Below are 26,118 nucleotides of genomic sequence, written 5' to 3'. Positions count from 1 at the left end.
AGATGATAAAGATTTAATCTCCTGAAATAAACATACTAATCTGACTGATTTAACCTCATTTTTGCTTGCAAAATTCGTGATAAGATACAGAATGAACTGCTAACATACCAGCATTGGCAGCAGGAACAGCACCAGCAACAGGAGTATCTAAGAAATCAACTCCAGCATCATTGCTCAATTGTAGTAGCTTTTTGGATGTATTTGGGTGAACAGTTGAACAGTCCATCAAGATGGTTCCTTTCTTAGCTTTAGTGAGTAATCCATTTGATCATGAGAAAACTTCGATCACATAAGGATCAGCAGGAACCATTGTGAACACTCGATCACATTTTTCAGCAACTTCAGCTGGGCTAGAAGCAACTACAGCTGCTGAATTGATGTCGTAAACAACCAGAGAGTTACCCTTGTTGATAAGGTGGTTAGCCATAGGAGTACCCATGAAACCTAGTCCAATCCATCCAACATGACATTTTTGAACTAGAGATTTAAATTTTAATCGAGATCAATGAGAGTTTGGCGGGAAAAATTGAACAAAATTATGTTTTTCCTCGTTCATTGGTTCTTTATTTTGGTAATTTCACTTTTACTTACAATGTAATCCTTGGTTCAATGATTTGCAAGTCAATTTAACGATACTCCTTAAAGTGATCATGATAGTTCAAGCCAATCAACTAGAAATCTTTAAAGATTCAATCTCCTGGAATAAATATACCATTCATGGATGTATGCTAATTGATTTATTATCATTTGCGCTAATAGAAATTCCTGAACACATTCAGAATGAACTATTAACTCGAGTATGGTGGAAGTGAACTGAGATTATGATGTCTTAAACAGTGTTTGATCTAGCCAGTGAATCTTGAAAAGTTTTTTTCGCGTTTCGTATATAGTGCTGTCTCTGTGTTAAGCTCCAGGCTCATTTGTACATGAAGTCAATTATTACATTCAAAGCAAACATTCTGGTATCAAATTTAACTGGGTTGATTCATAACTAAATCCATATAACGGGCACGTTGATGCAATCAAGAAAGCAATTGGCGATGATAGATTCATCAAGCATGTGAAACTCTAAGATAATTTGTTTTTTGGTGATGATAACCAGCATTGGCAGCAGGAACGGCACCAGCAACAGGAGTATCTAAGAAATCAACTCCAGCATCATTGCTCAATTGTAGTAGCTTTTTGGATGTATTTGGGTGAACAGTTGAACAGTCCATCAAGATGGTTCCTTTCTTAGCTTTAGTGAGTAATCCATTTGATCCTGAGAAAACTTCGATCACATAAGGATCAGCAGGAACCATTGTGAACACTCGATCACATTTTTAGTTCTGTTTATTTATAGGAGTGCTCACGAAACCTAGTCCTATCTATCCAACATGTGCTAGACATTTTTGAACTAAAGATTGCAATTTGAATCGAGATCAATAAAAAAAGTCAAATTATAAGGCACATGAAATAAGTGTTGGATGAAATTTAGACGAGAAACATTGAACAAAGTTGTCTTCGCCTGGTTCATCGGATGTTTATTTTGGTGATTTCACTTTTACTTTCAATGTGATCCTTGGTTCAATGATTTGCAAGTCAATTTAACGATACTCCTTAAAGTGATTAAAGTAAAGTGATGATCAATTAATGATGAATTAATTATCAATTATTAATAAATGAATTCAATTAATGTGTTTAATAGTTCCTAAGATTTCCTAAAAAGAAATAACGTCACTTCAATGATAAAATGTAATGTAAATTATAAAACTAAATGAATTGTAGACTAATGAATGTAGCGAGTTAGTATAACCTCTACAAGAATTAAATTGCTTCCTGCACTTGAAAATCATTATCTCGATGATTTCTTGACTGAACCACCATGAGAATTTGGTTGTGGTTCATTGTTTTGACATGGTTTCCAGTGCCTGTGAACTCTTTTAGATAATAGAGAGTAAATCTTCTAGAATGTACAGACCAATATAACTGATTTAACATTTGTGCTTGCAAAATTCGTGATATTATTCAGAATGAACTTGATAACTTGGCAACTCGGATTGATAACTTGGCAGAGTTTAATTAACGTGAGTATGTATTTAATCTAATGAACAAGATTATAAACTTAAAGTCTTATGACATTATACATTCATACTTTAACTTTTTTTATTTTCTTTCAGTTTTGTGACTATTGATGTTAGCAGTCTCATTTCACTTCATGATATGGATTACGCGACTAACATCGATCAACTTTTTGATAAAAGATTCACTTTCAATCTTAAAAATTTGGATACATTGGAGAATCTCGATGATTTCTTGACTTGGCCGCCATGGGAATTTCGTTGTGGTTCATTGTTTAGACATGATCTAGATTGCACTCGAACTCTTTTAGATGATAAGGATTTAATCTCCTGGAATAAACATACCAATCGAACTGATTTAACATCTTTTGTGCTCAAAGAAATTCGTTATAAGATTTAGAATGCACTATTAACTCGAGTATGGTGCAAATTAACAGAGATTATTACGTCTTTTCCAGTGTTGGATTTAGAAAGTGAATCTAAAAAAGATCTCAATAAAGTGAATTCACTGTTTTGGTGTGAAGCTCCCGGCTCATTTGTCAATGAAGTCAATTATTACATTCAAAGCAAACATCTTGGTATCAAATTTAACTGGATTGCTTCAACACTAAATCCATATTACGAGCAAGTTGATCTAATCAAAATAGCATTAGATTCATCAAACATGTGGTACTTCATGATAACTGGATTTTTGGTGATGATAATCGAGGCGTGGAATTGTGGCATTTTGGCAAAGACTTAAAGTTAGTATGAATAAACCTGTTGATATGATTACTGAAGACAGTGGAATCAATTGTGTCGATTCACCTGAAATTCAAGAGGAGTTATCTTTCCAGTTGATATTACATCAGTCCTTAGCTAGTATTAATTGTTTCAAATCTAATTTTCTTTTCATTGTCAAAATGTCCTTTCTCCCGTTCATTGCTTGTTTGTTTTGGTAATTTAAATTCACTTACAACGTAATCCTTGGTTCAATGATTTGCGAGCAAATTTAAATGGTTACTGGAAATATTGGAATCAATTGTATCGATGCAGCCGAAATTCAAGAGGAATCTTTCACGTTTATTTTAAAGCAGTTTTTAGATGCGATTTACTGTCTCAAGAATGGTGGCAGCTTTAGCACCAAAATTTTTTTCCATCATAAACACTGACACTCACCTATCTAATAACTAATCTGTTTTCCGAGGTTTAATTCTTCGAACCGGTCACAAGTAAACCTTGTAATTCTGAAGTTTATGAATAGGTTTATATCAAGCTATATGAAATTACTTAAATGTGATTTCAAGCTCCAAATAACATTTCTCCATATAGTAGTAATTTGCAAAATTTTAAATGAAAATACTCAAAATATGAAACAGTTATTCTACAAGAACATGAGTTACTGAGGTATTTCAACAGAGCTGATTATCTCAATTGAATGACATAGAAAGACAGCAAAATTCAGGAAAAAATAGGACGGAAGAACATACATTACTTACCCTAAAAGGGAATCAACTGTTTACTGAATTTTTTGTGGTACTTGGAACTACTGTTTATACTATAATTGACGAACGCTATTAGAAACAAGATTGAGTTTTTGATGAAAAGGCACAAAAAGTTCGTTGAAATAAATTTGTTTGATTTGCACTAAGAAGTTGACTAACTTAACTGTCTTGATTTATGATAGCTTCAAGATTGAATCAAAACAGCAAATTCTTCCAGTAAATTTCATAATCAAAAATACTCACTTAATTTAAGTGAGTGGCCATTAAATTTCAATAAAAAAATTTACTCGCAAATTACTGTGAGTAATTTAATTACAAAATACAATCATGGAATCCGGTAATTACCGGTATGCAACAAAACATGAACAATCTATGATAAAAAATAAACTTGTGAAAAGCAAATTTGATTTACTAAATGTTATATAACCCTAAATACATTCGCAATTTGTTTGTTTTTCTGAAATTTTGAAATTCGAAACAATTAATTTGAAATAAATCTAACAAAAACTGAACCAATACTTACGAATTACTTTATGGTGAATAGTTTTAATATTCGCATACATAGTATGGCTAGTATAAACTAAATAGAACCACAATAGAATGATTGAGATTTTATCCTTGACTTTTTCTAGGTTTATCTTCAATACTTCAATAGCACTCTGGAATAATCTTCTGTTTTCTTGGAATTTTTTCTTATTTGAACTACCTGAGCCAAAGTTGATCAATACTTTCTCTTCCTTGCTGATATTAATTGTCTCAGAAGCCGTTGAATTGGTGGTTGATTGATTGTTACTGCTACTTCTTAGTTGTTGGACATTGTATGTAGACTTAGAAGTTGATAAGAGGCACGATGATTCCTTCCTTCCAACACCTTCATTTCTATAATCACATTTCAATTGCTGATATTAGTGTCATTGTTAATAGAGGTCACACTATACTTACTAAAGTCTAGAAGCATTCTTGTTGCTTTTTTGCAAAAAATTGTTCCTTCTGACGAGATACATTCTCACGATTATAACTACGGCTGTCGAACATAATAAAGAATCGATACAATTTTAGAATAAATAAATGAGTTGATAGTTATTCAATTTAAGTTGCGAATATCCAAATGAAATTGTCAAGCAGCTTCTGCTGATAGTTAATCAGATTACAAATCAAATTATTTACTCAAGGTTATCCACGGTTTGTTTAGCTAGGTGTTTCCCTGAACAATCTAAACAGATCCATATTCCATATGTGAACCTGACCCATTATGGATTGAGAGCACCACATTCAAAACAACTCTAAATAGAAAGAAAATATTAATTTCAGAAACTATCTAAACCAAAGGTCCTGAGCTAAAGCAAGGGTTTCTCTAACTTTTCCTAACTCCACCAGCAACTTTTTTCAATAGGAATTGGTAAGCATAGGAAAAATCTCTCTCTCCATGACCATTGTTGGTCATAGCTTTGTAAATCGATAGAGCCAAAGCTCCCATAGGAGTAGGGGCATCAGTTAAACTAGCACAAGACTGAGAAATACCTAAATCCTTAGCAATTAGTTCAACTTTGAAGCCAGGCTTATAATCTCTAGCAGATGGCACGTTTTCCATTATACCAGGAACAGCTTTTTGGATGTATTTGGGTGAACACATTCAGAATGAAATATTAACTCGAGTATGGTGGAAGTGAACTGATATTATGATGTCTTAAACAGTGTTGGATCTAGCCAGTGAATCTTGAAAAGCTCCTAACGAAGTGAAGTTTTTTTCGCGTTTCGTATATAGCGCTGTCTCTGTTTTAAGCCCCAGGCTCATTTGTACATGAAGTCAATTATTACATTCAAAGCAAACAAACTGTTCTGAAAATTTAATAGATTCTTTCAACACTGAATGCATATTACGAGCATATTGACTCATAACTAAATCCATATCACGGGCAAGTTGATGCAATCAAGAAAACAATTGGCGTTGATAGATTCATCAAGCATGGGAAACTTTATGATAATTGGTTTTTTGGTGATGATAATCGAGGTGACTTGTTATATGTGGAATTTTCGCAAAGTATTGTTGATAATTTAGGAATAAACCTGTTGATCTATTAGTTACCGGGTATGTTGAAATCAATCAGAATGAACTATTAACTCGAACATGGTGCAAGTTAGTAGAGATTATTATGTCTTTCTCAGTGGTGAATTCAGAAAGTGATTTTAAAAAAGATCTCAATGAAGTGAATTTACTGTTACTGTGTGCAAGTCATTTGTAGATGCATTCAATTATTACATTCAAACAAACTGTTCTGAAAATTTAATTGGGTTGCTTCAACACTAAATCCATATCTCGAGAAGTTAATACAATCAAAACAGCAATTGGTGATAGATTCATCAAAAATGTGAAACTACTTGTGATTTGTTACTAAAGATTGTGGAAGCATTTCATGGATGCATATGCATTCAATAGTTATCTTTCCTAGTGATATTACACCAGTTTTTAGCTACTATTAATTTCCTCGAGGCTGGTGGTAGTTTAGTTGTCAAAATGTTTAATTTATTCTAATCGCATACACACTCACTCACCTATCTAATGACTAATCTGTTTTCTTAGGTCTCGTTCTTCAAATCGGTCACTAAAAAATCTAGAATTTCAGTTCTTTATATTGTGTGTTGAGCTAATACATGAAAGAGAACTTTAATTGACAAAATAATTAAAGAATGTGTACAAAAAGGAAAGAAGTCTCTAAAATCACACAATTATACGAAGTTATTCCGAAAAAATTCATTGCAAATCAAGCAACCAAGCGAACTTACATTCAAAGCAACCACCCGGTATCAAATTGATTGATTTATAACTAAATCATTATTACGGGCAAGGCACAGTGGCTTTAAAGCAGTTATGCATATTCGAATGATAATAGAGAACCTGATTGTACAAATCAGGTACTGTATTGTAGAGAGATGCTTTCTGGTTGAAAAGAGTTGATAAATCTGTCCATCCTCTTTTGGAAACATCAACTACCTGAAAAGATTAAAAAAGTTATTATTATCTAATGAAAAACTTCGTAAAAATATAATTAACAACCTTAGAGCCAATCGTTGTTGCTTGATTCTGTAATGAGTCAACTAAAGAACCTTCTTTCACCTTTAAATAAGTCAGGATTTTAAACAAAAAACAAGCCAGGAAAAAACAAATGAAAAAAAATAATGAATAAAGGAGGTTCAAACTTATTAATAAATAAAACTCATAAATGAGTTTAGCTTTTCCTGTTAGAGTTCCAGCAATATCAGCAGCTTTTTGTGAAGCAATCGAACCAATTTTCAAAGCCTAATTAAAAAAAGATTGATAATTATTTTTGAATCAACCAATGCATAAAAAATGCTTACGTTTTCAGACGCCTTTGAAGCTACTTTGGTGGCTGTATTTGCGATTGAGGATAGTGAAGACAAGAAGATGATTCAAATATTAGAAAAATGGAAATATTTTTCATAATCAGGTCTAGAAGCATTTTCTTGTTGCTTTTTTGCAAAAAATTGTTCTTTCTGACGAGATAGATTCTCATGATTATAACTACGGATGTTGAACATAATAAAAAATCGATACAATTTTAGAATAAAATAGATGAGTTGATAGAAGATAAAATTAAGTAGCGAATATCCAAATGAAATTGTCAAGCAGCTTGTGCTGGTAGATAATCAGATGAAAATTTGGAAAGATTTTATTAGTGGTGGTCAGTACCTTTGGTAGCTACTTGCAGCCCATTCGTCTTCATCCCAAGATGACTGTTTTCCGCTATTTTTAGATGCATTGGAAGCCGAACTTGACGAGAAACTAGGAATGACTCGCGAAACATAGTCTTTTGCTGTTGAAGATTCAATGGACCAACTTTTACAGCAGCTTCTGTGGCGATCTAATGAAAAGACATAAATTTGTAAGACTAATTGGTAATTTTCAAGTTTTGTTTCACACATACCTTACCACCAGCTTTCATCTTAGCCAATTCAATATCCTTCCATTTGTCCATAGTGATTGAACGAACAAAACTGCGAAACAAGGAAAACAATTCATTTACTCAAGGTTATCCATGGTTTGTTTAGCTATACCCTTAATAGGCTAAATCATATGGTAGACTTTACCTCAAATGAACTCCGAGTCCCCGGTGTTTCCCTGAGCAATCTAAACAGATCCATATTCCATATGTGACGCTGACCCATTGTGGATTGAGAGCACCACATTCAAAACAACTCTAAATAGAAAGAAAATATTAATTTTAGAAACAACAAAGGAATCAGATATTTAAAAAAATGGATAAATATGGATTAACTTACATTATTATCATTAGTTGGACGCAGTTCTTGAAGTATCTGTTGCCTCGTTCATTGGTTGTTTATTTTGGTAATTTCACTTTTACTTACAATGTAATCCTTGGTTCAATGATTTTCAAGTCAATTTAACGATACTCCTTAAAGTGATCACTGATCATGCTAGTTAAAACTAAACTCATATTTAGCCACTTCTTTAGATTTAATTTTGATTATATTTCTATCATTTCTTTCTCTGCCTTCATTTTTTAATACTTGAGATTGATGCAATCTAAACCTTGAACTCTCATAGCCATTTCTAATTAATGTTTAATGTGTTAGAATAAGATTTCCTAACAAGAAATAACGTCACTACAATGATGCAATGTTTGAGGTGATAATGATAATTATAAAACTTATGAATTGTAGACAAATGATGAATCAAGTTGGTTATAAACTTTACAAGAATTTAATTTCTGCTTGCTGCCTCCTAAATATCGTTATATTCGTGTTACAGGATTGACAATTATTCATTTTCCCTGGATGTCTACCATCAGCGCATTTCAGTGAATAAGACGGAAGGTGAATCAATGGTCGTTTTAGCATTAGCTCCCTAACCGCAAGTTGACTACAACAAGAAAGCAGTTGGTTATGATAATTGAGGGTTGGTGTAACTGAAATTCAAAGTATTTGTGATAAATAACGAACCCTGTTGATTTGGTTACAATCAATTTTATTATGGTATCTGAAATGTGTGAAGCTTTAATTTTTCAATTGACATTACATCATTTTTTGCTGCCATTAACTGCCTCTGGACGGGTTATAGTTTTTATCAGTTTTTGTTTCATTCATACACTGAGAAAATTTGGCTAATTTAGAATCAAGAATTTGATTTGAAGTAATCAACATTGTTTTTTAGGCTTCTTGATCTATGTAAAGCTAATTGTTAATGTCTGCAATTTGAAAATTATAATTGGGTCCAGAGTTGGGTGATATAGTATTTTGTTCAGCAAATGTTTCTTCGAATGAACCAGTTCCATGTTGATCTGCAAAAAATATTTCATTAGTCGCCATGCTTCTCGCTTCAAATCGAGCTTCATTAGATAGACCCATGATTTCTGGATTGAAACGATTTGACGATGAAGATGTTGATGGCATCGATTCTGGTGTAGAAAGAGAAGAACATAATTGAGATTGCATCAGTTCTTGAGTTGATGCTAATGGTAAAGAATGTGGCGACGAAAAAATCGAAGAATCATGTTGAGAAGTGAAATATAATTGCTCAGGAAGAGATGTTTGATAAGTCAATGGTGATGCGGAGATATGGATAAACTCATTTTCGACATATTGACCCACAACGTTTTGACCAGAGGAATTAATACCACATATAGTCGGTGAACTTGGAAAGGGAGAAATATTCGGGAACGGTGCTTCATCTGTACGCTTGAAATCAACGCAGTTTTTAATCTGACTGGGATGACCTGCACCATGATTTTCATCTTTTTTCAGTGCAGCTAATTTACTGTTAGCAATTTCATCCACTCGATATTTGAACTCTGCAGTCGTCTTGTTACCACAATAAGGAGTAAGTAATTTTACGGTTTCACGTCGAATTTTTTCGCCTTGCTCTTCACTGCGAGAAAATAAAGGTTATTAAACATATTAACAAACTTTTTGAAGCGGAATAAAATACAAACCTTAAAGCTGTGGCCAGGACATGAAAAAGTATAGTTGTATCATCATATTCTAATTTACCAGCAGAGTTTATGTAGACATAAGTGTTGTTAATGGCTCGTAGTCTGTGCACCACTTCACCCACACCATCATTGCTTCTTAGTGCTGCAAGAAAATAAAAAAATAAGATTAGTTTAAATATTCCTAATTTTTTGTATGTTCTATTTACTTTTTGTGTGTAAATAAAGTGACATTGCTTGATCGTCAGGACAGATATAGCTGTATGCTGATTTTCCAATAACATCTAATGGTTGAAATCCAATGACATTGACAATTCTTTAAAATTCAAAAAATAATGTTAATAGTCTATTTACTTCAAAGAATGTTCGCTGCTCAATAACATTTAACTTACCGATGATCAGCATACAAGATAGTTCCATCAAGTCTCATTAAAAGATGATATTGGTTTTTGTTAGTGAACCTATAGTTTGTTTGCGAGGATAGACTAGAACCTTTTATAACATCTATTGAACCTCGAATCAAAATTGCTGGATCATAGTTTATCGGGTCATCATTTTTTGCATTCTTTATTCCTCCTTTTCTAGCTAATAGTTGTTTGAAAAATTCAATTTTACCTTCAAATCGAACCAACTGAAATTTTCTGAATTGATTCCTTATATTCTTCTTTTCATACACTCTAAAATTTATGCAAAAGTCCTGTTTGTCAAGTTCTGTTGGTTTTATAATAGCATCTTTGTAGTTACTGGTCGCATTCATAACTTCTTTAATATCTTCTTCATGAATCAAAGATGTAAGTTTGCATCCATAGATATCATATTCTTTATAGCCTAGTTCTTTAAGTGCATCTTCACTAGAAAATATGACAGTCAATGCTCCATCACATATAACATAACTTCTATCATCTGTTGACTATAAAAAATAAGACAATTATCATTATTTCAAACGTTGATTAAATTTAATTTGATGCATTAAAATACTTTGTTAATGAAACAAAAATACCTGAGATAATCTGTGATTTAAATCAGAAATGAATGGCGTAACATCCAAATCCCTGAAAGCTATAAAAACATATCTTTAAGGTGTATAGCTGAATGATATATAAATCATTTTTACCTGGACTTACCATGCATAAATTTGATGTAACCAGTGGCTAATTTTAAACTTTCATTTTTGGATAATTTTGCATCACTTCGACTGATGAATGGCACTAGAGATCCAATTTCATCAATTAACTGCGTTTGAATTGCACGACGTTTTCTCTCATCATTTCTCTTTTTTTGTATGTTTTGTTTGGATTTCATAGCTTCGGTTCGATCCGTTTATCTGAAAAGGAAACTGAAAATAATTAGTATAGTTTCTTGTTGTTACTTATGAATTGTTATTAATGTCGTAACATAAAAGGGTGCAAATCTATTTGGGCTTGCAGAATTCATGATAAAATTTTAAGTGGCTTATAAAATTTGATCAGTAAATTACAGCGATTATTAAATTTTTTCTATTGTTAAGTTCAGAATTCAAAAATATGAGAGCAAAAAACTTTGTTTAAACTTGTAGTTAATCTTTAGTTTTGTTGTGTTAGCTCCGTTGCGATCCATGGCTATTATAACGACAGAGGATTCACTTTGCATCTGAAAATTCAGATACATTGGAAAACTCAATGATTTCTTGACAACCAGAATGCCATGAGAATTTGGCTGTGGTTCATTTGCTCATAAACTTTTCTATGTGATAATGAAAATGAAGATTTCATGACTAGGCCTCCAATCAAATAGCGATGTTACATTGCTCCTGAACTCTTTAAGGGGCTAAAGATTCAATCTCCTCCATCGATAAATATACCATTCATGAATGTAGACTAAATGATTTATTATCATTTGCGCTCAAAGAAATTTGTGATTACATTCAGAATGCACTATATACTCGAGTATGATGGCTGTGAACAGAGATCATGATGTCTTTAACAGTGTTGGATCTAGCCAGTGAATCTTGAAAAGCTATGGACCAAGTGAATCTACTGTTTCTGTGTTAAGCTCTAGGCTCATTTCTACATGCAGTCATTTATTACATTCAAGGCAAACATCCTGGGATCAAATTTAACTGGGTTCTTTCAACACTGAATGCATATTACGAGCAAAATGATCCAATCATGGGGATGATAGATTCATAAAAAATGTGAAACTTTATGATAATCGATTTTTGGTGATGATTATCCAGGCAACTTGTTAGATGTGGCATTTTTGAAAAGTATTGTTGATGAATTTGGGAATAAACCTGTTGATATGATTACTGAGGATGGTGGAATCAATTGTATCGATTCACCTAAAATTCAAGAGGAGTTATCTTTCCAGTTGATATTACATAAGTCCTTAGCTACCATTAATCGTTCCAAGTCTAATGTCCTTTCTCTCGTTCATTGGATGTTATTTTGGTAATTTCACTTTTACTTACAATGTAATCATTGGTTCAATGATTTTCAAGTCAATGTAACGATACTCCTTGAAGTGATCATGATAGTTAATTAATAAGGAATTTAATTATTAGTTGTTAATTAATGAATTCAAATAATGTGTTCAACAGTTCCTGATATTGCCTAACGAAAAATAAAGTCACTACAATGATACAATGTTTAAGATGATATGTAATGATAATTATAATATAAATTGTAGACTTATTAATGAATAAAGTTGGTTATAACCTGTCCAAGAATTTCATTTCTACTTGCTGCACTTAAAAATCGTTATCTCGATGATTTATTAATTAGAACAACATGGGAACTTCGTTGTGGTTCATTGTTTAGACATGTTCGAGCCGTTTCGAGATGTTTATTAGTTCCTAACAAGTAATAATGTCACTACAAATGATACAATGTAATGTTGATTATAAAACTTATGAATTGTAGACTAATGAATGAATCGAGTTAGTTAAGGTATGACCGGTAAAAACCCAGAAACGTTTTTTAGAATTGAATTGCGTCAGTTAGACTAGACTTACAGGCACCATTTAACCGTTGAAATAAAGGTACACTTCTCAAGCACATCTTCTGAAAAAAAGAATTAATTTTGATCAAAAATCGCCAAGTTATGACCTTAAATGAACAAAGGCGTCAAAATCTGATTTTGCCTTTTCCCAAAAACCATAAATTTTTCAACTTTATACTAGGGCTTCGAAGAATCAAAAAATGGTGAAATTTGGTCTCAAAGTTATTAGAAAAGATGTAATTCAATTAATATAACCCAAAATAGATCAATTGCAAGGTCCAGGCCATCGGAAAAACTAAATTTCGTGGACGTTTGATAAAAAAACGGGTCGTCAAGCTTTTCCAAAAAGACTTTTTAGAAAAATGACCTGGATTTCGAATATTTCGAGTAATATGTTGAAATAAAAAGGTCTTAAGGTCACCTTACTGCTGTCTATGAGATGCTGACGTTTTTATTTCAGGCTAATTGCTCGAAATATTCGAAATCAAAGTCATTTTTTAAAAATTCTTTTTAAAAAAGCTTGAAAACCCGTTTTTTTATCAAACGTCCACGAAATTTAGTTTTTCCGGTGGCCTGGGCCTTGCAATTGATCTATGTTGGGTTATATTAAGTGAATTACATCTTTTTCAATAACTTTGAGACCAAATTTCACCATTTTTTGATTCTTCGAAGCCCTAGTATAAAGTTGAAAAATTTATGGTTTTTGGGAAAAGGCAAAATCAGATTTTGACGCCTTTGTTCATTTAAGGTCATAACTTGGCGATTTTTGATCAAAATTAATTCTTTTTTTCAGAAGATGTGCTTGAGAAGTGTACCTTTATTTCAACGGTTAAATGGTGCCTGTAAGTCTAGTCTAACTGACGCAATTCAATTCTAAAAAACGTTTCTGGGTTTTTACCGGTCATACCTTATAACCTCTACAAGGATTTAATTGCTACTTCCTGCTACTTAAATATCGTTATCTCGATGATTTCTTGACAACGACGCCATGAGAATTTCGTTTTGGTTTATTTATTGAAGATGGTTTCGATTGCCTATGAACTCTTTTGAATAATAAAGAGTAAATATCCTGGAATAAACACACCAATCGAACTGATTCAACATCATTTGTGGTCAAAGAAATCCGTGATAATTCAGAATGAACTAACAACTCGAGCATGGTGCAAATTAACAGAGATTATTACGTCTTTCCCAGTTTTGAATTTAAAAATGAATCTGAAAAAGATCACAAAGGAGTGAATTTACTGTTTAGGTGTGAAGCTTCAGACTCAATTGTACATGCAGTCAATTATTACATTCAAAGCAAACATCCTGGTCTCAAATTTAACTGGGCTGCTTCAACACTAAATCCATATATCGAGCAAGTTGATGCAATCAAAACAGCGATTGGCGATGATAGATTCATCAAGCATGTGAAATTCTATGATTGATTTTTTCAATAATTGTTTTTTGGTGATGTCGTTTTGGTTTTTGGTTTTGGTGGCTTCATCACAAACACTTTCAGCCCACTCATCCAATGACTAATCTATTTTTCGACTTCTCATCCATTCTCATCCATTCGAGGTCACTAGCAAATCTGGTAATTCTGAGCTTTATACTTTGCGAAAGTGAACGTGATTTAATTGACCAAATAACTAAAGCTCATATTCAAAAGGAAAGGAGTCTACAATCATCAATTTTACCTGCAGCAGTTATTCCCAAACAATTGATAAAATTTAAAGCAAGATCCTAGTTCAAATATTTTCGCAAATTGACTATTGAACACAACTTAGACAATTATTATATATTTATACGATAAGGCAATTATTTTTGAAGACAAAATAAGAAGACCCTAAGAGGGACTCAGAATGATTGAAAAATGGCATAACTATTTCTTTGAAAACCATTTTCTATAATATTTAAACTTTTATGCTAATGTGAATAAATATTTGACAAGATATCAAAGTAAACTACTATCTATTTGTTGAAACAAAAGAGAGAAAGACATGTAGTACTTACCAAAAAAATTGTTCAAAAATAGTAGTCCGAAGGTATACTTGTTTATTGATATAAAAACTAGATTAAATTGCTGATGATGGCTAAATAACAATGTTGCATTAGTTTAAATAATTTGTGAATTCTGTTATGTAAATAGCTTGACTTATAATAAAGAAAATGAAATTGAACAATGAATGAAAACATGCAAAACTTTTACTGCATTACAAAATCAAAAAACTAATGAAATTATGTAAGTAGCCATTAAATTCAAATAAAAATTTAACTAGTAAGGCACTGTAGACAATTTAATTATATAATCCAATGATGAATCCGGTTATAAACTTTGCTTAATTAACATGAACAATCAATAATGCACAATAAAATTGTTAAAAATGGATTTTATTAAGCTTAATGTTGAATAAATCGTAATGTATAAACGCTATGCATAAACCTGTGGTAACCTCAACGGATTTAATAATTGCAGTAACAACGAATGTGGATGTATTAAGTTTTTAACACCCAATTCAATATAAATCTAATAGAAGCTACTTGCTAATTATAAATATGATGGAAGCGAAATTATATGCTATATATGCAGATACAATTCGCGTCTGCCATAGAATTAAAAATAAAAATTGAATTGAATTGAATGATCTATAAATGTTTATCAGCACATCTTTAATACTCAGGAAACGCGAGAATACGGTTGAGGTTTGGCGCCATAATAGTGGCAAAATATTCTTAATTTAAAATTAACAATCTTTGTATTAGCCAGATGGAAAGGCATGGAATTTTATGTAGATGAAAAATTTAAGCGAGGAACAAAAAAAATCATTTTTTTGTTGAATTTGTTTGAACTGTGATGTTAATATTCATAGTTGTAAATTACTTTCTTCTTGAAGATTTCCTAACAAGAAATAACGTCACTACAATGATACAATGAAATGTTAATTATAAAACAAAATGAATTGTAGACTAATGAATGAATCGAGTTGATTATAACCTCTACAAGAATTTAATTGCTACTTCCTGCACCTAAAAACATAAAACAATCATGAGTTCAAAATTACATTCAAGACTCTTGAATCAAGAGCAAGCAAATGACTAACAATGAAACTACTCTTACTCAGATCTAGAAGCATTTTCTTGTCGCTTTTTAGCAAAAAATTGTTCCTTCTGACGAGATACATTCTCATGATTATAACTACGGATGTTGAACATAATCGTTGAAAATCGATAAAATTTTAGAATAAAATAGATGAGTTGATAGTTATTCACTTTAAGTAGCGAATATCCAAATGAAATTGTCAAGCAGCTTGTGCTGATAGTTAATCAATTTACAAATCAAATTATTTACTCAAGGTTATCCACGGTTTGTTTAGCTAGGTGTTTCCCTGAACAATATAAACAGATCCATATTCCATATGTGAACCTGACCCATTGTGGATTGACAGCACCACATCCAAAACAACTCTAAATTGAAACAAAATATCAATTTCAGAAACTATCTAAACCAAAGGTCCTGAGCTAAAGGACCTTTGCTTTATAAAATAGCATTTTCCGCGAAAATGTACATTACAAAATAAAGTCCCAAACTGAAAACTGGAAATTATCGCAGATCAACGAATTATTTTGTTGATCATGGTCCAATTTCTTGATATTGTTTAACTTTTCCTAACTCCACCAGCAACTTTTTTCAATAGGAATTGGTAAGCATAAGAAAAATATCTCTCTCCATGACCATTGTTGGTCATTGCTTTGTAGATCGATAGAGCCAAAGCTCCCATAGGAGTAGGGGCATCAGTTAAACTAGCACAAGACTGAGAAATACCTAAATCTTTAGCAATTAGTTCAACTTTGAAGCCAGGCTTATAATCTCTAGCAGATGGCACATTTTCCATTATACCAGGAACAGGATTGTAGGTATCAGAGCACCAGGTACGACCAGAACTGATGTTGAGAATTTCGGTCATCATTTTGAGATCTATACCAAGGCCTTGAGCTAAAGCAAGGGTAGTGATGTTCGATATGATTATTTTTTATATATCGATATTTTTGATATTGAGGGCTTTAATATCGATATATCAAAAAATATCAAAAAAACTTTTTTACATTTAAATTTGACTCATTTGATTTGCTGAAATGTTTTTGTCACGCAGAGTTGCAAAGTCACATGTGCTTAGCCTTAATTCAATTATCAATTCAACATTTCTAGCTGTAAAACACAAATATTTTCAAGACGAGAAAGATTGTTCATGAAAAATTGGACGCATTAATGTCCAAAGGTGCAACTTTAACCATTTTTTCAATGTTTTTATATCGATACCATATCGTAACTCATATTGATATTTTCTTGGAAAAAATATCGATATATATCGGTTGTTTCGATATATTAGCACATCACTAAGCAAGGGTTTCACTAGTTCCAATCATTGATATGGCAAGCATCATATTGTTGCAAATTTTTGCAGCTGAACCGGCACCAGTGTCACCACAATGGATAACTCTACGTCCCATACAGAGTAATAAGGATTCAACTTTTTTAACCAAATGGGCTTTACCACCACACATAAAGGTTAGAGTACCAGCATTGGCAGCAGGAACGGCACCAGCAACAGGAGTATCTAAGAAATCAACTCCAGCATCATTGCTCAATTGTAGTAGCTTTTTGGATGTATTTGGGTGAACAGTTGAACAGTCCATCAAGATGGTTCCTTTCTTAGCTTTAGTGAGTAATCCATTTGATCCTGAGAAAACTTCGATCACATAAGGATCAGCAGGAACCATTGTGAACACTCGATCACATTTTTAGTTCCGGTTAGCCATAGGAGAACCCATGAAACCTAGTCCAATCCATCCAACATGCGCTTGACATTTTTGAGCTAAAGGTTTAAATTTGAATCGAGATCAATGAGAGTTTGGCGAGAAACATTGAACAAAATTGTCTTTTCTTCGTTCATTGGTTGTTTATTTTGGTAATTTCACTTTTACTTACAATGTAATCCTTGGTTCAATGAATTGCAAGTCAATTTAACGATACTTCTTAAAGTGATCATGATAGTTAATTAATGATGAATTAATTATTAGTTGTTAATTAATGAATTCAAATAATGTGTTCAATAGTTCCTGATATTGCCTAACCAGAAATAACGTAACTTTAATTATACAATGTTTAAGCTAATAATGATAATTATAAAACTTATGAATTGTAACCCTATTAATGAATAAAGTTGGTTATAACCTCTTCAAGAATTTGATTTATACTTGCTGCACTTAAAATCGTTATCTCGTTAATTTTTTGTATTCCAAGCAAATATCGATGTTACATTGCTCATGAACTCTTCAAGGTGCTAAAGATTCAATCTTCTGGAATAAATATTCCATTCATGCATGTATACTAATTGATTTATTATCATTTGCGCTCGAAGAAATGCGTGATTCACCTGTGAACTCTTTTGAATAATAAAGAGTAAATCTATTGGAATAAACATACCAATCGAACTGATTTAACATCATTTTTGCTTGCAAAATTCGTGATATTATTCAGAATGAACTATTAACTCGAGCATAGTGGCAATTGTCACAGAGACGTGACAGAGATTGTCACGTCTTTGTCAGTGTTGGATTTAAAAAGTGAATCTAAAAAAGATCTCAATGAAGTGAATTCAATGTTTTGGTGTAAAGCTCCCGGCTCATTTGTACTAGGTGTTCGGATGAACTATCCCTACATTGGCGCGTTTATAACTCAGCAACTATAAATACTAGAGAGATATGATATAAGCCATTCGATAGAAAAAATGTAAAAGTTTTGTATGGCGCTACTTTGGAAATTTTTCGAATACAGAGTGTTTTTCGGTAAATCGTCAAAGTTGAAAAAGTGTCACATTTTGCTGTGCGTGATTTTTTCTAATTTTTTATCAGGCCATATTGAAGTTCCAAAGATTTTATTTCCGATGGTCTTATGCTGAAAATGCTCCGATAAATGGTTCTCAAGATATCAGCGTTCAAAGTAAGGGAATTCTTCCATAGGAAACAATAGGACTCAGAACGCAAACACGCAAATGAGCCAAATGACAAAAGGAATATGCTTAACTGATCAGGAAGGATCACTTGACTGTCAATAGCTCTTATTTTACCATTTTTTGTTGCGAATTCCGTTATTTGATTTTGAAGAATTCACAATGATTGTCACTTTTGCTCCGCTCTTGGAGGTATGTAAAAAGAACTTTTGACGGCAGGCTGTCACCACAAGATCCTTTTTAATCCATTAAGCATATTCTTTTTGTCATTTGGCTCATTTGCGTGTTTGCGTTCTGAGTCCCATTGTTTCCTATGGAAGAATTCCCTTACTTTGAACGCTGATATCTTGAGAACCATTTATCGGAGCATTTTCAGCATAAGACCATCGGAAATAAGATCTTTGGAACTTCAATATGGCCTGATAAAAAATTAGAAAAAATCACGCACAGCAAAATGTGACACTTTTTCAACTTTGACGATTTACCGAAAAACACTCTGTATTCGAAAAATTTCCAAAGTAGCGCCATACAAAACTTTTACATTTTTTCTATCGAATGGCTTATATCATATCTCTCTAGTATTTATAGTTGCTGAGTTATAAACGCGCCAATGTAGGGATAGTTCATCCGAACATCATTTTTTAGCTGCCATTAATTTTTTTCAAATCTAATGTTAACATCCTGGACTTAAATTTTATTGGGTTGATTAATATCTAACAAATGCGTTGTAAGTCCATACTATGGGCAAGTTACATCTCTTCAATCGAATCAGCAAATGCTGTTTTGCTCAATCTAAATTTTTGCAAATTGATGTGTTAAATTTATGAGTTGATTCAATGCTTTGTTACTGTGACGGTGGAATCAATATTATTATATCTGAATAACAAGAGTAGTTATTATTCCATTGATATTAATCTATTTTAACAGCCATCAACTTTCTGGTTGTTCAAAGATTTTTAAAATAGAGTAGCGAACTGATTTTAGAAATAAATATGATTCTCAAATCAACAAAATTAACCTTTCTTCTTAATAAAACCAAAAAACTCGCTCAGATTCACTTGAAGAGTTCACAGTTTCTGATAGATGGAATTAACTTGAGGTAAGATTTTGATTTAAGTATGTTGACAGATGTTATTAAAGTATTCCTACACAATTGAATGCCTCAATCGAAAAATATTGATAACTTACCTTAAAGTGAAGAAATTGTCCAAATTGCAATATTTTGAAAAATGCAATGGATATTATCACTACTATTGGTGACTGCTATTTTAAACTAGATTAAGTCGGTGATGATTATTATCCACAATAACGTAATAGTTTGTTAATTTGTAATGAAATAATTCTCACTGAAATAAATTCGTATCTTTTAACTTACTACAATCTGTATAGCTCAACTTATGAAAATGTAAAATGAATAAACAGACAATTCTCCAAGTAAATTGCAAAATCAAAATGCTCACTGAATTTACGTAATTGGCCATTAAATTTAACGAAAAGATTAAGATAAAAGGCAATGTATCAATTTAATTACAAAATTCAATGATAAAATCCGGTAAAAACTGATGCTTAATAAACATAAATGATGAACAATTAACTTGTTAAAAATGCATTTCATTTAGCTAAATGTTAAATTACTTTAAATGTATGGAACCATAGAAAAAAGCTAGATAAAGTTAGAAAAGGATTATCACCAATAAATTTTTAAATTAGCAATGCATGGTTTGAACATAATCTTAACCTCAACTTATTTAATAATCAGTTAAATTTCAGTACAAATTTGGTTGTTTTTTCAATTTTTTCGTATCTACTTACAATTCGAAATTAATCTAATAGGTACTAGAAAAAACATTTACTAATCATAACATGGCAAAAAAGTTTAGATATTTTTTGTAAACAATGACTAGTTTGAATTGCATAAAGCAACGATAGAATCGAAAAATTCATTGAATTAAATTTAATGATAAATAGATTTTCTTTAATAATCCAAAACGCGAGAATCAGATTTGGTATAATATTCTTAATGGTAAACTAACAATCTTTGTAGCCAGATGAAATGGCATGGAATCCTATTAAGATAATTGTGAAAAACTATGATAATGTAGTTGATAATGTAAACAGTGCTCTTGACATGGAAAAATCGTTAGTCTCGAACATTTTATGCAGACCTGATTTGTATAATGGAATGGTAACTTGGAAGATTTAAATAAATGTGAGCATTAATTATTATCTCATGAACAATAGTATTAACTTGTAATCTTATAACATATATTCATACTTTGTAACTTTTTTATTCTATTCTAGTTTTGTGGCTATTGATGATAGCAGTCTCATTTTAATTCATGAGATGGATCGCGCGATTAACATCGCTATTATAACGATAAAGAATTCACTTTGCATCTGAAAATTCGGATACATTGGAAAACTCGATGATTTCTTGGCAACGACGAGAATGAGAATTTCGCTGGGGTTCATTTGCTCATAATCTTTTTTATGTGATAATGAAAATGAAGATTTCCTGACTAGGCCTCCAAGCAAATAGCGATGTTACATTGCTCATGAACTCTTTAAGGTGCTAAAGATTCAATCTCCTGGAATAAATACACCAATCATGCATGTATTTTAATTGGTTTATTATCATTTGCACTCAAAGAAATTCGTGATTACATTCAGAATGAACTATTAACTATTATGATGTCTTTCTCACTTCACTTTCTCAGTGTTGGATCTAGCCAGTGAATCTTGAAAAGCTCTTAACGAAGCGCTGTTTCTGTGTTAAGCTCCAGCCTCATTTGTACATGCAGTCAATTATTATAGGTTATTATTACAAGTTAACAGGTAATGTGATGTCTTTGTCATTGTTAGATTCAGCCAGTGAATCTAAAAAAGCTATCGACCAAGTGAATTTACTGTTTCTGTGTTAAGCTTCAGGCTAATTTGTATATAAAGTCAATTAATACATTCAGAGCAAACATCCTGGTCTCAAATTTAACTGGGTTCTTTCAACACTGAATGCATATTACGAGCAAATTGATCCAATCATGGTGATGATAGATTCATCAAAAATGTGAAACTTTAAGGAAATTTGGTTTTTGGTGATGATTAGCACGGCAACTTGTTAGATGTGGCATTTTTGCAAAGTATTGTTGATAAATTTGGGAATAAACCTGTTGATATGATTACTGAGGATGTTGGAATCAATTGCATTGATGCGCCTTAAATTCGAGAGGAGTTATCTTACCAGTTGATATTACATCAGTTTTTAGCTGCCATTAATTGTTTCAAGTCTAATGTTAGTTTTATTGGCAAAATGTCCTTTCTCTCGTTCATTGGTTGTTTATTTTGGTAATTTCAACAGATCCATATTCCATGTGTGACGCTAACCCATTGTGGATTGAGAGCACCACATTCAAAACAACTCTAAATAGAAAGAAAATATTAATTTTAGAAACAACAAAGGAATTAGTAATTTAAAAAAATGATAAATATGGATCAACTTACATTATCATTAGTTGGACGCAGTTCCTGAAGTATCTGCCTTGTCCTCGGACTAGCCATGGTTAGTCATCATATGTTATCTAAGAAATCACTTACATTGCTCAATTGTAGTAGCTTTTTGATTATATTTGGGTGAACAGTTGAACAGTCCATCAAGATGGTTCAACCTTTAGCCTTGAATTGCTCAACAGCTGCTGAATTGATGTCGTAAACAACCAGAGAGTTACACTTGTTGATAAGATGGTTAGCCATAGGAGTACCCATGAAACCCAGTCCGATCCATCCAACATGAGCTTGACATTTTTGAACTAGAGATTTAAATTTGAATCGAGATCAATAAGAGTTTGGCGAGAAGAATTGAACAAAATTGTCTTTGCCTCGTTCATTGTTTGTTTATTTTGGTAATTTCACTTTTACTTACAATGTAATCCTTGGTTCAATGATTTGGAAGTCAATTTAACGATACTTCTTGAAGTGATCATGATAGTTAATTAATGATGAATTAATTATTAATTATTAATTAATGAAATCAATTAATGTGTTTAATAGTTCCTAAGATTTCCTAACGAGAAATAACGTCACTACAATGATACAATGTAATGTTAATTATAAAACTAAATGAATTGTAGACTAATGAATGAATCGAGTTAGTATAACCTCTACAAGAATTAAATTGCTTCCTGCACTTGAAAATCATTATCTCGATGATTTCTTGACTGGACTGCCATGAGAATTTCGTTGTGGTTCATTGTTTAGACATGGTTTCTATTGCCTGTGAACTCTTTTGAATAATAAAAAGTAAATCTTCTGGAATAAACATACCAATCGAACTGATTTAACATCATTTGTGCTCAAAGAAATTCGTGATATTATTCAGAATGAACTATCAACTTGAGCATGGTGCAAATTAACAGAGATTATTAGATCTTTTCCAGTGTTAGATTTGAAAAGTGAATCTAAAAAAGATCTCAATTCACTGTTTTGGTGTGAAGCTCCCGGCTCATTTGTCAATGAAGTCAATTATTACATTCAAAGCAAACATCTTGGTATCAAATTTAACTGGGTTGCTTCAACACTAAATCCATATCACGAGCAAGTTGATCTAATCAAAATAGCATTAGATTCATCAAACATGTGGTACTTTATGATAACTGGATTTTTGGTGATGATAATCGAGGTGACTCGTTAGTTGTGGCATTTTGGCAAAGTATTAGTATGAATAAACCTGTTGATATGATTACTGAAGATGGTGGAATCAATTGTATCGGTTCACCTAAAATTCAAGAGGAGTTATATTTCCAGTTGATATTACATCAGTCCTAAGCTGCCATTAATTTAACATAATAAACATCAATTTTACCTGTTTGGCTATTCCGAAGCAATTTTTGGAAATGAAAAGGTTCTATGTTGTTCAAAGAATTACGAAAAATTGGCTTTTGAACTTAACATTGTTAATATTCCACAGAATTTCCCTGTTCAATAAAGCCAAAAAACATCGCTATAGACAAAGAGATTGAATTGTAAACAAAACAATGAATTGAATGGAATGATCTATAAATTTTTATCAGCACATCTTTAATACTCAGGAAACGCGAGAATTAGTTTGAGATTTGGCCCCATAATAGTGGCATAATATTCTTAATTTAAAATTAACAATCTTTGTATTAGCCAGACGGAAAGGCATGGAATTTTATGTAGATGAAAAATTTAAGCGAGCAATAAAAATAAAATCATTTTTTCTTGTTGGATTTGTTTGAATTGTGATGTTAACATTCATAGTTGTATATTACTTTCTTCTTGAATTCTTTTTACTAGAAGCTTTAGGACTGTCATTGAGAAGTTCCCAGAAATCATCTTCTTCTGTTTTCTTGGAGTTTTTCTTATTTGAACTACCTTCGCCAAAGTTGATCAATGTTTTCTCTTCCTTGCTGATATTAACTGTCTTCGAAGCCGTTGAATTGGTGGTAGATTGATTGTTACTGCTACTACTTAGTTGTTGGACATTAGGTGTAGACTTGGAAGTTGATAAGAGACTTGATGATTCCTTCCTTCCAACACCTTCATTTCTATAATCACAGTTATCTTCTTTATAACCCTCTTGATAGCTTCCACCCTGATCTCCAGTTCCATAATCATATTCATTGCTCTCAGAATTAGGATCACTGTAGAGAGATGCTTTCTGGTTGAAAAGAGTTGACAAATCTGTCCATCCTCTTTTGGAAACATCAACTACCTGAAAAGATTAAAAAAGTTATTAATATCTAATGAAAAACGTTCATCTAATGAAAAAATTAACAACCTTAGAGCCAATCGTTGTTGCTTGATTCTGTAATGAGTCAACTAAAGAACCTTCTTTCACCTTTAAATAAGTCAGGATTTAAAACAAAAAACAAGCAAGGAAAAAACAAATAAAAAAATAAAAAAATAGTCAGAAAATAAAAACAATTGATTGAAAAAATAATGAATGTAGGAGGTTAAAACTTAAATAAAACTCATAAATGAGTTTACCTTTTCATTTAGAGTTCCAGCAATCTCAGCAGCTTTTTGTGAAGCAATCGAACCAATTTTCAAAGCCTAATTAAAAAAAGATTGATAATTATTTTTTTCATCAACCAATGCATAAAAAATGCTTACGTTTTCAGACGCCTTTGACGCTACTTTGGTGGCTGTACTTGCGATTGAGGATAGTGAAGACTAGAAGATGATTCAGATGAACATTAGAAAAATGGAAATATTTTTCATTATTTTCTGTACTTACTATTGAGAAACCCCATGAATCCAAACCGTAATCAGATTGGCTTCTTGGAGGTTGGGCACTATAACCAAACCCGGAATATTTTCCTCCTTGGCTAGGCGGGAGATCACTGACAAAATAATTTTCGATTGAATGGTGACAAAAAGGTTTTGATTATTATTTGAATAAGTGTAAAAAACATAAAACAATCATGAGTTCAAAATTACATTCAATAGCAAGCAAATGACTAACAATGACACTATACTTACTCAGGTCTAGAAGCATTTTCTTGTTGCTTTTTAGCAAAAAATTGTTCCTTCTGACGAGATACATTCTCATGATTATAACTACGGATGTTGAACATAATAAAAAATCGATACAATTTTAGAATAAAATAGATGAGTTGATAGAAGTTAAAATTAAGTAGCGAATATCCGAATGAAATTGTCAAGCAGTTTGTGCTGGTAGATAATCAGATGAAAATTTGGAAAGATTTCATTAGTGGTGGTCAGTACCTTTGGTAGCTACTTGCAGCCCATTCGTCTTCATCCCAAGATGACTGTTTTCCGCTATTTTTAGATGCATTGGAAGCCGAACTTGACGAGAAACTAGGAATGACTCGCGAAACATAGTCTTTTGCTGTTGAAGATTCAATGGACCAACTTTTACCAGCAGCTTCTGTGGCGATCTAATGAAAATACATAAATTTGTAAGACTAATTGGTAATTTTCAAGTTTTGTTTCACACATACCTTATCACGATACAGAGCAGCAGCTTTTGAGTTATATCTTTCACTCAGTGGCATAGAAGGGTTCCAATCAGGTTGACTGGAAAGAAACTCCTTTGCTTTTTTATTACCACCAGCTTTCATCTTAGCCAATTCAATATCCTTCCATTTGTCCATAGTGATTGAACGAACAAAACTGCGGAAGAAGGAAAACAATTCATTTACTCAAGGTTATCTATGGTTTGTTTAGCTATACCATTAATAGGCTAAATCATATGGTAGACTTTACCTCAAATGAACTCCGAGTCCCCGGTGTTTCCCTGAGCAATCTAAACAGATCCATATTCCATATGTGACGCTGACCCATTGTGGATTGAGAGCACCACATTCAAAACAACTCTAAACAGAAAGAAAATATTAATTTTAGAAACAACAAAGGAATCAGATATTTAAAAAAAATGATAAATATGGATTAACTTACATTATTATCATTAGTTGGACGCAGTTCTTGAAGTATCCGCCTTGTCCTTGGACTAGCCATGGTTAAATTTGGTTAGATTTGGACTAAATTACAAACTAAATTAATCAATAAATTTAAGAAAACAGTTGGCAGTTAAGAGGTTGAATTGGTTAAGAGTAACATAAATGAATATTGAGCTACCAAGTTGAGAGGTAAT

At 32.1% G+C, this 26,118-nt stretch overlaps 4 protein-coding genes across 7 annotated transcripts; all 4 read right to left on the bottom strand.

Moving 5' to 3' along the window:
• Positions 1–95: 95 nt before the first annotated feature.
• Positions 96–22,845, bottom strand: LOC107366043 (3-hydroxyisobutyrate dehydrogenase, mitochondrial-like). 2 transcript variants are annotated; one of them, XM_089267216.1, is made up of 3 exons: positions 22,402–22,845; positions 22,148–22,288; positions 99–369 (listed from the first exon to the last, which is right to left on the bottom strand). In XM_089267216.1, the coding sequence occupies exons 1-3, from the start codon at positions 22,460–22,462 to the stop codon at positions 269–271; spliced, it is 303 nt and encodes a 100-aa protein (XP_089123342.1). In that variant the 5' UTR covers positions 22,463–22,845; the 3' UTR covers positions 99–268. The 2 variants fall into 2 exon arrangements, with proteins under 2 accessions (XP_089123343.1, XP_089123342.1); XM_089267217.1 differs by lacking the exons at positions 22,148–22,288; positions 22,402–22,845 and adding an exon at positions 592–728 and having other exon boundaries at positions 96–477.
• Positions 6,366–26,118, bottom strand: ArfGAP1 (ADP-ribosylation factor GTPase-activating protein 1). Of its 3 annotated transcripts, none has more exons than XM_089267213.1 (10): positions 25,923–26,118; positions 25,731–25,840; positions 25,466–25,637; positions 25,230–25,402; positions 24,984–25,061; positions 24,739–24,844; positions 24,615–24,674; positions 24,489–24,554; positions 24,280–24,339; positions 6,366–6,536 (listed from the first exon to the last, which is right to left on the bottom strand). In XM_089267213.1, exons 1-10 carry the CDS (start codon positions 25,980–25,982, stop codon positions 6,381–6,383), a joined length of 1,041 nt encoding a protein of 346 aa, XP_089123339.1. In that variant the 5' UTR covers positions 25,983–26,118; the 3' UTR covers positions 6,366–6,380. The 3 variants fall into 3 exon arrangements, with proteins under 3 accessions (XP_089123339.1, XP_089123340.1, XP_015789255.1); XM_089267214.1 differs by lacking the exon at positions 24,280–24,339 and adding an exon at positions 6,600–6,659; XM_015933769.2 differs by lacking the exon at positions 6,366–6,536 and adding an exon at positions 23,535–24,213.
• LOC107366042 (uncharacterized) lies at positions 8,533–10,525 on the bottom strand. Its single transcript, XM_089267215.1, has 4 exons — positions 9,903–10,525; positions 9,720–9,826; positions 9,514–9,655; positions 8,533–9,449 (listed from the first exon to the last, which is right to left on the bottom strand). Exons 1-4 carry the CDS (start codon positions 10,265–10,267, stop codon positions 8,756–8,758), a joined length of 1,308 nt encoding a protein of 435 aa, XP_089123341.1. The 5' UTR covers positions 10,268–10,525; the 3' UTR covers positions 8,533–8,755.
• On the bottom strand, positions 16,001–17,274 carry LOC149093771 (3-hydroxyisobutyrate dehydrogenase, mitochondrial-like; the record flags this gene model as incomplete). Its single annotated transcript, XM_089268290.1, has 2 exons — positions 16,001–16,481; positions 16,882–17,274. Coding segments are annotated over 2 exons (744 nt in total), but the record flags the coding sequence as incomplete, so codon positions are not given.

This window comes from Tetranychus urticae, chromosome 2, assembly GCF_039701765.1.
Source record: "Tetranychus urticae isolate SD_2017Ah chromosome 2, NJAU_TeUrti_SD_1.0, whole genome shotgun sequence".
Taxonomy (NCBI): domain Eukaryota; kingdom Metazoa; phylum Arthropoda; class Arachnida; order Trombidiformes; family Tetranychidae; genus Tetranychus; species Tetranychus urticae.
This window is presented reverse-complemented; position numbering and strand designations above follow the sequence as displayed.